This window comes from Trypanosoma cruzi, genomic scaffold (genome assembly GCF_000209065.1).
Source record: "Trypanosoma cruzi strain CL Brener 1047053516405 genomic scaffold, whole genome shotgun sequence".
NCBI lineage: Eukaryota > Euglenozoa > Kinetoplastea > Trypanosomatida > Trypanosomatidae > Trypanosoma > Trypanosoma cruzi.
In genome coordinates, this window is record NW_001849532.1 from 27,397 (window position 1) to 40,608 (window position 13,212).

Sequence of the window (13,212 nt, forward strand, 5' to 3'; positions counted from 1 at the left end):
TTCCCCACACAAAAAAGGCACCGCACAGAAATCGCTGCGCACAAAACCCAGACGCTGATCGACACCGCAGCAGCAGTGCCAGGAGGCGATCACTGCTACCGCAGGATCAGCCAGCCTCCACAAGCGCAACAATTAGCCCGCAGAAAAAATTGCACCATCTGCTTCCAGAATGTACAGAAGCTCTGGCTGTGCGCCAACGGCTGGACATTAAGAAAGACCTTTGCACCGAAAGGTTCTCTCGATGGCAGTTGCCTCATAGCAGGAAACTCATGTCGCTGCTCGACCACCTCCTCGGCACCCTGGTGGCATTGTATAGCTAGACGCGCTGGTAAGAGAAGAAAAATAATAATAATGAGCATTCTCGCCACTATAGAGACGTGGTGCATCTTGCGATCCCGCTGGCGGCTCTCCTGTTCCACCGCTGTTTTTGCGCAACAATTCATCACAGTCATTTTTTTGGTTTGGTCGGCTTCGTGTTGCGCTCCGGGTTCTCCTCCTTCATCGCCCTGCGGTGCTTCCTTCGCCGTCCCTGGCACCTGTGACTGTCCCGTGACGGTTTGTTCCGAAGCCTGACTGCCCTGGGAGGTCCTCCCGCCACCAGCATGCACTCCACCTGCTGCCTGCTGAGATGCGTCGGAGCGTGGGGATGCTGTGCCTGCAGCGTGCCCTCCGCCCAAAGACTCTGGTCCACTTGCACGCATCCGAGCAGCAGACGCGCTGCCAGTGCCGGACGGATTGCAAGTGTTGCTTCGCAGTGGGTCGCTGCTGGATTGGTCCTGCCTCGTCGGAGCAGTGAGTGGTCCTCCCGAGGTGGGATTGTGGCCCTCACCCGCGGTGCTTCCTCCACCCTCCTCGTCTTCCTGATTGCTATTGTCCTCAGAGTTCACATTCCCCTTTCGTCCAGAGCCACCGGCCACGGGTCCACCTTCCGCAGCCATCGCAGCTTCCGCGTGCCCAGCAGCCACCGCGCCATCACCCGCGGCCGCACACGCACCCCGTCACTCACACGCACAAGCAGCTGCGCATCACTGCAGGAGCCAACAGGACGCAGAGCACACGGCCAGTCATCATCACAAACAGTGGAGTCGCCTAACGCTGCGGAGCCAACCTGCGATAACACGAGAAAACAAAAGGAGACACGGCCGCTACACCACGCACAGCCACCGCACAGCAACAAATGGCAGCACCCCAGCAGCAGCAGCGCACACACCACGAGACAGATGGAATCAGTACGATTGCAGAGCTCGCACACCGCCCCGCAAACCACAATTTTAAAAAGCAATAAAAAACAATAATTAAAAAAAAGAAATTAAAAAGAAAAGAAAAACAAACCCAGGGCTCCAGTGCGCATGCTTATGAGTGTGTCCGCGATGCGTCCAACGTGGCGGATGCGGGGCACAACGCGGAGCACACAGCACGGCAGCAGAAGCAAGTAAAGCAAAACACAATCATTATTTTCTCTTATTTAGTACATCGGACAACAACACACACGCAAAAATTCCCGCGGTTGGGTGCTGGCACGCACAGCCCGCACACACCTCTTCAGCCCAGAGCGGTGTACGCCAGCGCGGATGCGGCGAGCACCAGCGGGGCACACACCCACGCAGAGCTGCTGAGGCTGCCGTCGATTCTGTGAAGACGTGACGGTGCGTGGGTGGTCGACACAGCTGGCACCTCTGTAGTCGTAGTGCTTGGTGCCTCTGGCGCAGTGGTGGTGGTCGTCGTGGTTGGTGCCTTTGTTGTGGTGGTCGTCGTGGTCTCTTCGGTAGAATCTTCAGACACCCTATTTGCCCGTTCCTCGGATAGTCTCTTTTCACTGGGTAATTCTGTCTTATCCTTATTACCATCTGCCTGTAACGTATTGGACACCTCATTTGGTTTCGTTCCCGTACCGGTAGATCCTGGTCCTCCTCCGCCATCATTTCCCGGCTTTGCAACGGAACCCATAATTGACGACCTTGGCTGACCGGCGGTCCCTTGTGATGGATCTGGTGGTGAAGGCGGTTGAACGACAACAACATTAGATTTGAGTGTGGACTTCTCCTTGGGGACTGATGCCGGTGCTGTATTCGTCGTGGTTCCATTAGGAGGCTTTTCAGGCTGAGCGTCTGCCACGCACACGGACGGGCAGCAGCACAGGGCAAGCACCAACAGGGCGCACAGCAGACGGCACGTCGTCATCATCGTGAGTATAGTCGTTCGGTGGTGTGGAGCTGATCTGCACAGTGAGGGACATGGAGAGCAACAGGGGAGACGAGAGGTGCGGCAGACACACACAGAAGGCACACCACATGAGGAGAGGGCAGCAGCCAGGCATGCACCGTACGCCGCACACCACGCACGACACACACTCCAATCCACGGCAGCAGGCACACACACACACACACACACACACAGCCCTGCCGCAACACCAACACACAGGTGGAAGAGGGAGAAGCAAACAGGAGCGGCACACAAGGCTCCACCGCATGCACATACGGCGAGAGCGGTCCGTCGTTTCTGCACCCCTCACGGAGGGTGCGCACACACACAAGAGGAGATGCAGCGCACACAGCAACACAAAAGCAAGGTAACAATAAAAAAATGAGATCCCCGCAAACCACGTGGACTGTTGGTCCACGGGAAGTGCAGCCAATATTCACCACAAAAACAGTTCAGTTGCCGTAGGCCTTCGTCCACACTCATCGCACTCAATTTCATGCAGGCACGGACACCACCGCAGCAGCAGCCGCGCACTCAAAAATAAGCGCAGGGAATGGCATAAAGAAAGCAACCATTTATTTGTGTTTCTCTTTGGATGTTGACAAATGTCCGCACATGTTGTTTTGTTCGTTTAGTTTTTGCGGAGTACAAATCCTCATGCCTGGATCGTGTGTTGGGGATTTCCGCAAGGTGCAAAATTATTTTTTTCCTCTGGTGGATGTTTCTTGTGTTGTTGCAGCCAATAATTCGGTTTGTGTTGTTCCTGCTTTTCGATGGTAAGGTGCTGCAATAGATGCTTTTATTTTTCCTTTCGTTGCTGTGGCACCTGATTCCTCACCGTTTATTGTGGTGGAAATAAAAAATATGTGAGTGGACTCCCACACACCAGAGCGCACCTTCGCTCCTATTTATTGGTGCATGGAAGGGCATGTGTGTTTGGTGGTGTCTCGCCCATATATTTTGTGGGCGTACATTCCCCTGCAGGCTGAGGGCGGGATGACGCTCCGTCGCGGTGCACTTCCCTCGCATGCCGCCCGCTGTGATTCATCATGCATCACCCCCTCACACATTCCCCGTGGTGCCACACCGCTGATATTATTGCAGCCGCTGTGGTTCCGCGTATTTCACGCATTTGATTGTGCCACAATACATCCGCTCGTGTGGCCGCCGCATCCAAACAGCGGTGCCCAACACCGTGAGCGGCAGTCCACATCCTTGCATGTCCCAACGCAGTGGTGTCTGACTGTCAGCCAGGCGCCAGACAACAAGAGAGTCTTGTGCTGGCAGCACAGCACACGGAGCTGCAGTGAATGACTCGGGCGGCGACGCATCTATTCGTCGCAAGGCAGTGAAAAGGAGTCGGCAAAATAATGCCGGCTGCATTCACGACACCACATCCACAGCCAAAGCATGCAAAGTGATGTGTGTTTCACTGGTGGTGTGAAATGCCTGCAGACGACGTCACTAGTGGAGGCACGCCACCCATGATCAGCGGACAGACAATAATCGGCATGGGAGGCAAAAAAAGGCAGCAACGACGCCAGCAGCAGGAGTAGCTCTCTCTCTCTGTTGCCTCCGAGAAGTAAATATTCCACCAGCCACAGCTGACTGTGCCATCGTGACACTCCATGCACGTCGTGGCTGCGTCAACACATCCTGTTCCCTGCAACGCCTCAAAAGATGCCTCACTCCGTCCACTAAGTGCGTCGATGTGGGCCGTGCCTCGGCTGTTCGTGAGGACCACAACGATGTGAGGGTCACCGAGTCGCAGCATGTTTGTTGTGACGTTGTTGCATGGCACCTGCACACACACACACGCAGCGCCTGCATCCCTCCCTTTTGTGTCCGCCCTCTGCCGGAGTGGCCACACACACGGGCAGCAGCAAAATCACTTCACCCTCGACGATCCAAAATCAGCACCGACATCCCTCGCGACGCAAAGATCTTTGTTGCCAGCACGGGCTTCCTGTCGCTCCGCCATCGACGCTGAAACACGGCACAGTGCACGCACTTATTTTCCTCGTGTGCAGTCAGCCGTTTGCTTCACACATTTTTCGATGGGCTGACGTCCATAAAAGCACGCCACAAAAGGCCACCGTGATCGCACAAGCCATTGCGATGAGCGTCTGTGTGTGCGTGCATCCGCTGCTCACACGTGCTGGCAGGCAGCCTGCAGCCGGTGTCCTCGTGCCAGTCCATCGGCTCCAGCACGGAAAAGAGAAAATGGCCTATTCCCGATGCACCTATTCCCACCAGCAGCAACAACACGCTGGTCGCCAGCCGTCATTCCTCAGCACATCCAGGAATGCTGAAAAGTGACGTGGAACTGCCAGCCAGCAATGCCACAATCCCCGCACACATGTCGGCTCCACCAGAGAAGACACACAAACCACAAACAGCACCCTTCACAAGTCATCCAGTCATCATTCCGACACACCGCGACACGCCAAACAGAAGTAGTCGTCACTCCATGCCCCACGCACGGCAGCGGCTCACACGCGGTCAAACAAGTGTTCCTCGGATCAGTGATATACGCGTGCTGTGGTGGGAAGTAAAAAAAAGGGGACGGGCGGCCAGACCCCAAAAGAGTGCCACGACTGGCCGCAAGTCAACGGAACGCAGCCGCTCAAATGAATTCAGTCCTAATGCCCTCAGCCTCCCACCCTCCCCCACAAACGCCCCAAGAGCTGCAAAGCAAAAGTACCGTCCAATAAAGTCGCTGTGAAACAATAAAAGAAGCCGCAGTGCCACCTGCTGTCATCCGGGGCCGTTGATGACGTCTTCACGGGGACAGACACCCATCGGTGCTTACAAGCGAGGCTGCACACCTGCGACGCATCATACGGTTTGAGACGCACGACCCTCACCACAACCGGAGTTGCCGCGCGTTGTCGGCAGGCACCACATCGACAATAAAACAGGGATACGTCAGGATGACAACGAGGCAACCGCCGGCAAATCACATCGCAGGCAACATCAACAGCAGCACCAGAAGCGCTGCAGGCCGCGGGGTGACGTGGACCCACTGACGCAAGGTGTATGTGGAAGAGAGCAATTGGTGGCTTGCCAAAGACACAAGGGGCTGACACACTAATAACAAGAAAGAAACCGTATAAGAATGCAAAAAAAAAATCAGGCGTGCAAAAAGCAACCCACAAATCAATAAAAGTGCAATGAGTACACGCACCCACAACACAAGCAGAGACTCAAAGAAGAAAAACAGAAAACAAAACAAAAAGCCGCGGCGTCAGACGACCAGCGCACACACTCTCATTGCTCCCGTAAAGCAAAACACACACAAACAGGGAGAGAGAGAGAGAGGTCGCCCACTCAATGCAATAAAAACAAAACAGAAACAGTTACGGTGCTCCGCCCATGCAGCCTGGCAGGACGGCAGCGGTGCGTGTGGTGCAAAAGAGAGCACCAACGGGTATGCATGGGTGTGCATGCAATATATACAATGGGCACATTATGTGTGTGCTTCGTGGGGTGAGGTGAGGGCGAGAGTCCATGCAAGGGGACACACACAGAGAGTGAGTGAAAGACGAGTGTGTGTGCGGGCGGTGCACGGCGCTCTCTCACTCACTCTCACGCGGCCACCACCGCAGCCGCAGCCGCACACGCAACAACAAGAAGAAGCAAAAGAGGGGAGGTGGAGTGGGACACCGCGGTGCTGCTGTCACTCTCGGCAGTCGTCGTGATGTCTTTCATTGTCTCGGCTTTGGCTGGTGTTTCTTTCGTATTACTGTGCTTCTCTTCACCCTGTTCTCCTTCTTCTTTCCCTGCGTAATCGAATTCCGGTGCATTCCTCGGCATCGCCACTTCACCGCCTTTTTGAGCCTCATTAATTGAAGTGTCGGTGGCAGCTGAGGTTGATTCCGGCCCTTCCGTCGTATTTGCTGGTGAATCACCCGCTGGTGCTCCCGGTTTTGATCCCATTCCTGCTGCGCCGCCCTTCGGTGCTTCTGGAGTTGCTGCTGCCACCTGTTTTTCCGCATCAGGCGACGCTTCGGGTAGCTGTGTTGAGGAATCGACGGCCTTATTTGGATCGCCAGTGCGCTTCTTGCAAATCCCCTCAGCTCTAGGGCCACGAGATTTACTCGGCGTCTCATCATCGCCATTGCCACAAATCTCCTTCATCGATTCATGTATACAGCTCTTAAACCCCAACAGATCCAACTTCCTTCCTTCGTATTTTTTTTCTCGCAATTCTTCTCAGCCTCAGGATACCAAGTTAAGACCATATCCTCCTCCACAACACTTCTGTCACTGACAAGGCCATAAGCCGCTGGCACCACAACACCACACCACAGCACGCAGAGGGCACACACCAGCGGCACACGGCCAGTCATCATCGCCATCACTCCTGTCACTTGCATGCAACCTTCAGCAAAAATAACTCCCCGTCAACAGAGAGAAAGCAAAAAAACAAACACGGCCGCTACACCACGCACGGCAACAAATGGCAGCACCCCAGCAGCAGCAGCGCACACACCACGAGACAGATGGAATCAGTACGATTGCAGAGCTCGCACACCGCCCCGCAAACCACAATTTTAAAAAGCAATAAAAAACAATAATTAAAAAGAAATTAAAAAGAAAAGAAAAACAAACCCAGGGCTCCAGTGCGCATGCTTATGAGTGCGTCCGCGATGCGTTCAACGTGGCGGATGCGGTGCACAACGCGGAGCACACAGCACGGCAGCAGAAGCAAGTAAAGCAAAACACAATCATTATTTTCTATTATTTTAGTACATCGGACAACAACACACGCACACAAACCCCGCGGTTGGGTGCTGGCACGCACAGCCCGCACACACCTCTTCAGCCCACAGTGGTGTACGCCAGCGCGGATGCGGCGAGTACCAGCGGGGCACACACCCACGCAGAGCTGCTGAGGCTGCCGTCGATTTCGCGAAGACGTGACGGTGCGTGGGTGGTCGACACAGCCGGCGCCTCTGTAGTCGTAGTACTTGGTGCCTCTGGCGCAGTGGTGGTGGTCGTGGTTGGTGCCTTTGTTGTGGTCGTCGTCGTGGTCGTTGTCTGAGTAGAAGTTTCAGACACCTTATTTGTTTGTTTTGCGGGTGGGTTGTTGCCACGTATTGGCCCAGACATGCCGTTCTTAACTTCTTTCGGATCTTCCGTATCTGTTGGCGGTTCTTGAACGGTCAAAACTTCTCCCCCTCCAACAGTTTTTTCTTTTTCCACAACTGGCTCCTTACTTGACAACCCTAGATGACCGGTCTCCTGTGGTGTCACTGAGGGGGGGGTCAATTGACTGGCAACGCTTCCATTAGCTCCAGGATTAATTGATGCCGGTGTTGTGGTCACCTTTGAAGAAGCGGCAGCTTCCTCTGAAACGCACACGGACGGGCAGCAGCACAGGGCAAGCACCAACAGGGCGCATAGCAGACGGCACGTCATCATCATCGTGAGTGTGGTCGTTCAGTGGTGTGGAGCTGATCTGCACAGTGAGGGACATGGAGAGCAACAGGGGAGACGAGAGATGCGGCAGACACACACAGAGGGCACACCACATGAGGAGAGGGCAGCAGCCAGGCATGCACCGTACGCCGCACACCACGCACGACACACACTCCAATCCACGGCAGCAGGCACACACACACACACACACACACACACACACACACACACACAGATGGAAGAGGGAGAAGCAAACAGGAGCGGCACACAAGGCTCCACCGCATGAACATACGGCGAGAGCGGTCCGTCGTGTCGGCACCCCTCACGGAGGGTGCGCACACACACAAGAAGGTGCAGCGCACACAGCAACACGAAAGCATAGTAACAATAAAAAAGGAGATCCCCGCACACCACGTGGATTGTTGGTCCACGGGAAGTGCAGGCAATATTTACCACAAAGCAACTTGTTATCTTGTTTTGGTTGTTTGCTGCTACAATAACGAGTGAGTAGCGCAAGGGCCGTCCGTACAAAAGTGGCAAGTATTCCGTCTCAAACGGACCGTCGTGCAGGCTGGGGCAATCCCACACAGTCGCAGTCCATATTCCCAACGACGAGGGCATTCCCGCAGTGGATGAGGCAGAGTCTCCCGTGGTCCGTCGGGGGATCAGCAGCCCGTGGCGTCTCTGATGAGGCGGTGGCGGAAGAGCCTGGTCCATCTCGAGTACCCGCCTTTGTGCTTCCTGCGTGTCTTGCCTGCTGGCATGCTTGGCAACTTCGGTGCCGACCTGCGCGCGAGGCACCTGTTAAGAAGACGGTGGAGCCATTGTGGCATCCGCATGGGAGGCCCTCTCAAACTATTATAACGCCAGGCTGAGCACGTCGGGCATGTGCCCTCATACTGTGGACGGACAAGTGCACTCTGCTGCAGGTTGGGCAGGAGGACGTCAATCCGCCACTCGCTGGTCGACAAGGAGTTGTGGTGCTCACGTCGGGAAGAGGCTCCGGCGGAGGCAGAGGCGGGCCGGTCACCGCAGTCAGGGAGGGACGGCACCACCGACACAGAGGGTTCCTTGTGATCCGCAGGGCGCGTGCAGGCCTGTCGAAGAGTGGGCAGGAGTCGCATCGCGCCTGTGCGCAGTGCCGCCACTCGGGGACCGATGTCCGGGTCAACACCAGGAATAGAGTCCTCGCCACACCGACAGGCGCCTGTCACGCGGTGTGCGCGGCTCCCTTTTCATCCTGCACATCCTTCCATTATGACCTCTTGACGGCGGTAAGGAAGTCCACGTGCCAGACATTGACGCAGTCCTGCGAGAGGGATCGTGCAATCGTGACTTCGTCGTCAGCGGCCTCATTGCGTGGAATACCGCAGTGTGATGGGAAAATATAAGATCCACAGGGTGAACTCGCTTCACCAAGGAAAGCAGCATAATCCAAATTTACTCAGTAACGCGGTCTCGCACGGTCGGTGGGCAACGCGGGGTGCCTCAATTGCCGAGAGGGAGTCCGTTTCCTCCAGCATTCGTGTGGGCGATTGGGATGTTCCCAGACAAGGAGGTATGAGATGTCTAAAAACATTTTCGATCGCAGGGCAGTCTGCCCTATATGAGCATGCGAGGCTGCCAGCTGCTGCACAATGTACCTCCACAGGGAGATCATTTGTCGTGGTGGAGTCATATAATAGCGCAGCGGATCCAGATGCGAGTGCAGCGAGATATGAAGAACCGTCCGTCCACAATTCAAAATCACAATCCCCCAAAGAGGAGTGAGTAGAATCAAAAGCCGTGCGCCTGACATCGTCAGAGGCGTCTTTGGCAAAGAGTGGCTGATAAAATCTCACTTTTTTGCAGATCACAGTGTCCCAGGGAAAAATTCGATGTTGGGCAAAAGGCGCGCGAATGTGGTTGTGGGGTGTCCCAATAATGTCACGGACGCGTGGCAATTCATTAATAACAGCATCTCTCGGAAGCGGGATCGATGTCGCTGCCTTCCCATGCATGGACGGCGGCATAAGTTGCGAGTAGATAAGGGAACGCAAATCCTCGTGATCATGGAAGCGTATATAGCGTTCGTATTGTGTGAGTGCACGACGCCAAAGTATCTTACGGAGCAGAAGAATATTGGCTTCCAAATAGACAGATGTGTCTTCCGTAGATGCGCTCAGGCAAAGAATGTTTTGCTACCGTCGCGGTACCGTACTTCCATATTATGGAGGTAGCTGGGGGCGAGTCACGGGAGAATTGCCTCGCCATTATGAAATAGCACACTATGAACGTGTCCAATCAAAAAGGATCGCATGGTGTGATGGGACGCGCCCGCCTCTGCGACCAGTCGGGGCTGATAGCGGCGTGGCATGGTCTTCTTTGAAGCGGTGGAAGCATGCGTAACAAAATTAAGAAGTCGATCAATCGTTCTGCCCAGTAAGCGCACTGGGCGTGACTGAATACGTAGGTTCCGCTAACAAGATGAAGATCGACCATTTCCTCGTCAGACCGTGTGTGTGTGAGGAGATGTAGAATAGAGCAGCTTCGCTCCTAGCGACGTTGATTTTTAGGCTGTGCTCGGCAGCCCATGTGGCCACAAGAGACAAGAGCGGTCGCATTGCCGCAGCACAGGCATGGATGCCCGCACCTGAGGCAACAAGTGTGTGTTCGTCAGCGTACATGAATGCGGAGGCAGAATAGATGTTGTCGAGGCGGCGCAGCAGATCATCCACACAGTAGAGGAAGAGTTGGGGTCCCGGGACGCCGCCTTGCGGTACTCCAGCTGAGGCGAGTTGTTTCCGGGAGTGCTGTTCGCGAGTGCATACCCTAACATAGCGGCCCCGCAGGTAGTTGTGCAGCCAGCGTTTGGTTCGAGGGCCAAGGCACGGAAGTCTGTCAAGCATGCAGAATAACTTCCCATGCTCAGTGATGTCGAACGCAGTCGGAAAATCAATCGAGACCACAAGCGATGGCGACGAGGGTGTCGTGTGGGGGCGTCGTCTCCGGGGCGCTCATACTCCACAATGCCAAACTCATTCAATCCACGGGTAATTTATCGATAACAAGTCCCACCACGTCCGACGTAGAACGCGGAGGTGCAAATCCAAAATTGACGTGGGTGGTGCGGCAATAACGCTGACAGACGGCGGTGAATCATTCTTTCGGTTAACTTTGGTAAAACAGAGAGTGGAGTGATAGGTCTGTAACTCTCTGGGCGGCATGGATCCTTCCCAGGCTTGGGGATAGGAATAGCGTCTCCCATTTTCCAGGAGCCAGGCAGGCCGCCATTTGCGAAGGAGTTGTGGATCATCGTTCTAAGTGTGCCACGCGCAACGGGCCCGAGACGGTGCAGGAATTCATTCAACATGTCGTCGGAGCCAGGGGCTGAGCCAAGCAAAGAGTCACGGATGGCCACGTCAAGTTCATACGGCAGGAAAGGCCGATCCATTTCCCAGCCACCAGGAACCAAAGGAGTGCAGCAAGCAGCAGCAGCAGTATAAGGCAGTATGGCACGTGAAACCGCACAAAATGACGGACAAGCAGATTTGCCTGTTGCCGAGGCAGGGCGCATACGCGGCCAAGTTCAGTGCGGAGCACAACCGATTCCAAAGGATGAGGGTTCGGCGCCGCCATGCCGTGAAGATATCGCCAGCTCGGGCTGGGTGAGGCTCCAAGTCTTTCCGCGCGGGCTTCCAAAAGCACAGCGAAGCAACGGCGTAAGGCTTGATTTCGTTCCTCCTTTTTTTCGGGTACATTCGGCTCAAAGTAGGCTGTCTCCGGGTGAGGCAATGTGTGTGCTTCGTGTGCTGCTTCGGCGGCGGACTCGGCTTGTTCCATTTCGTGTGTCCATATCTTTTTTGGAGCTGTCACGGCTGCCGCGCGGGATATGGCGCTCAGCTGCTCGTAAGATGCCTCCGCGAAGATCCAACCATGTGGACGCGGTGGCAAGGAGGGTTTCACACAACGATGTAAAAGCAGGCCAATCCGCTTTACGCAGGGCAAAGGTGGCTTTCGTCCGTCAAGGCAGCGTGTTTGCTAGTCGTGGAGTGCCATCATCCATCTCTACCAAGTAAGATATTCAGCAGTGGTCCGAGTTTATGTAAGGGGCGAATGTCCAGTGGGAGATGCGTAGGGCGCAATACGCAGTCACGTCAGGGGACGAGGCATTACGATGTGTGATCCGTGTTGCCTGCGTCGGGTCATTTGCCAGCCCAAAATCCATATCGATCAGAACAGCGGCGAAATCATCGCCTCCAGTCGTTGATGGTATATGTGACTGTCCCAGAGTTCACGATGTAAATTCAGGTCACCCGCGATAATCTCTTCGGGCCCAAGCGACAAACGATATTGATAGATGCGGATTATTGACCAATTGTTGTGGGAGGGTTGTAGAGATTCGCCACGCAAATGTTGGGACAGCCTGGTGGAAATACACGGACAGCAATGGTCTCCAGGAGGTCAGTGCCAGCGAGCGACAGGCGCTCGCACGGTGGAGAGTGGCGCACCAGAACGGCAACACCACCACCGCGCCCAGTGCGGGCCTGAAGGTAGTCATTATGGCCAGATAATTTCGTCGCAACGTCACCACGGTTATTTATTTCCTGCAGAAGAACGATGTCAGGTGGACGCTGCTCCAATCGCGCAGCAAATGCAATCTTTTTCACGGACGAGAGGCCTGCAATGTTAAGCTGCCTAATATTGATGAAGCCATCTTCCTTGGTGCCATGGTTCTTGTGGACGTCACCGCCACGGGTGATATCAACGGAGTGACCGCTGCGAAACGGTCGTGCAGTTCTGTCCGACAGTCTGCAGGCAGACCGCCTCACCTCCCCACACCGGGCATGGCGTGGAACCTTCTCGAGGGGTGAAGTCACCTTGGTCTCCGTCGTGCTCGCAGAAACGCCCTGCTGCGGAGTTCCTATACGCAACCAAGGCCTCAGCACCGCGACAAGGCGCAACATCATCGCTGGGGACCGTGGATACTAGCAACGGACGGCGGTGTTGACGTCCCCAATTCAGCCGGGATTGGCATACTGCTCTCATCCCTGCATTCCTCGGAAATAATAGAAAAGGCCAGTACCAACTGCGGTACACGCCCATGCAGCCGCACGACGGAATCCCGTGCACTGCTCCCGGCCATGGAAAGGCTGAGTGTCCATCGTATCCAGCACAGGCAAAAACCCTGCTTGTGGTTACAGACAGTCAGTCTCTTCTAGCCGCCGTCACCAAGGGCCCGCGCAGCCACACCGACTGGACGGAGGATCGGCTCTGGCAGCGTCTCTTGTCACTGACGCGTACCGGCTGGTCCGTGCACCTGCAGTTTTGCTACGAACATCGCGGAGTACATGTTAACGAGCCTGCAGATCATGCGACGCAGACCACGGCAACCGGGCAATACACGGAGCATGGAATAGCACCCATACAGCGCACGGACCTGCTGACATGCATTAACACCCAGCTCACCAACAAGTGGCGTAGTACCATGCATCAGGACACCCACCACTACCTGCTTGGCGACGCCAGGCCATCAGATCCAGGCGGCAAGCACCTGATTACTCAGGAAGCCCTCGACCAACAGGAACGGGACAAACATTGCATGAG

The 13,212-nt window shown here is 55.2% G+C and overlaps 3 protein-coding genes and 1 pseudogene across 3 annotated transcripts, besides 13 other annotated features; all 4 read right to left on the reverse strand.

Annotated features, from left to right (window-relative positions):
- Window positions 1-1,782: part of a sequence feature (areas not merged during assembly with more than two copies in the genome that could not be assigned to a particular haplotype) that runs on past the window's edge.
- Tc00.1047053506285.80 (uncharacterized protein) lies at window positions 96-938 on the reverse strand (the record flags this gene model as incomplete). Its single annotated transcript, XM_808120.1, has 1 exon — window positions 96-938. One exon carries the CDS (start codon window positions 936-938, stop codon window positions 96-98), a length of 843 nt encoding a protein of 280 aa, XP_813213.1.
- Window positions 1,274-1,331: a sequence feature (A-rich).
- On the reverse strand, window positions 1,543-2,184 carry Tc00.1047053506285.90 (mucin TcMUCII, putative; the record flags this gene model as incomplete). Its single annotated transcript, XM_808121.1, has 1 exon — window positions 1,543-2,184. The coding sequence occupies one exon, from the start codon at window positions 2,182-2,184 to the stop codon at window positions 1,543-1,545; it is 642 nt and encodes a 213-aa protein (XP_813214.1).
- Window positions 1,783-2,754: a sequence feature (heterozygous, Esmeraldo-like haplotype).
- Window positions 2,371-2,396: a microsatellite.
- Window positions 2,755-5,715: a sequence feature (areas not merged during assembly with more than two copies in the genome that could not be assigned to a particular haplotype).
- Window positions 5,716-6,569: a sequence feature (heterozygous, non-Esmeraldo-like haplotype).
- Window positions 5,791-6,564, reverse strand: Tc00.1047053506285.110 (annotated as a pseudogene).
- Window positions 6,570-6,736: a sequence feature (areas not merged during assembly with more than two copies in the genome that could not be assigned to a particular haplotype).
- Window positions 6,737-7,228: a sequence feature (heterozygous, Esmeraldo-like haplotype).
- Tc00.1047053506285.120 (mucin TcMUCII, putative) lies at window positions 7,027-7,632 on the reverse strand (the record flags this gene model as incomplete). Its single annotated transcript, XM_808122.1, has 1 exon — window positions 7,027-7,632. The coding sequence occupies one exon, from the start codon at window positions 7,630-7,632 to the stop codon at window positions 7,027-7,029; it is 606 nt and encodes a 201-aa protein (XP_813215.1).
- Window positions 7,193-7,246: a microsatellite.
- Window positions 7,229-8,085: a sequence feature (areas merged during assembly that could not be assigned to a particular haplotype. This can correspond to areas where the two haplotypes were merged or to regions with more than two copies in the genome that were merged during assembly.).
- Window positions 7,819-7,860: a microsatellite.
- Window positions 8,086-8,276: a sequence feature (heterozygous, Esmeraldo-like haplotype).
- Window positions 8,277-13,212: a sequence feature (areas not merged during assembly with more than two copies in the genome that could not be assigned to a particular haplotype).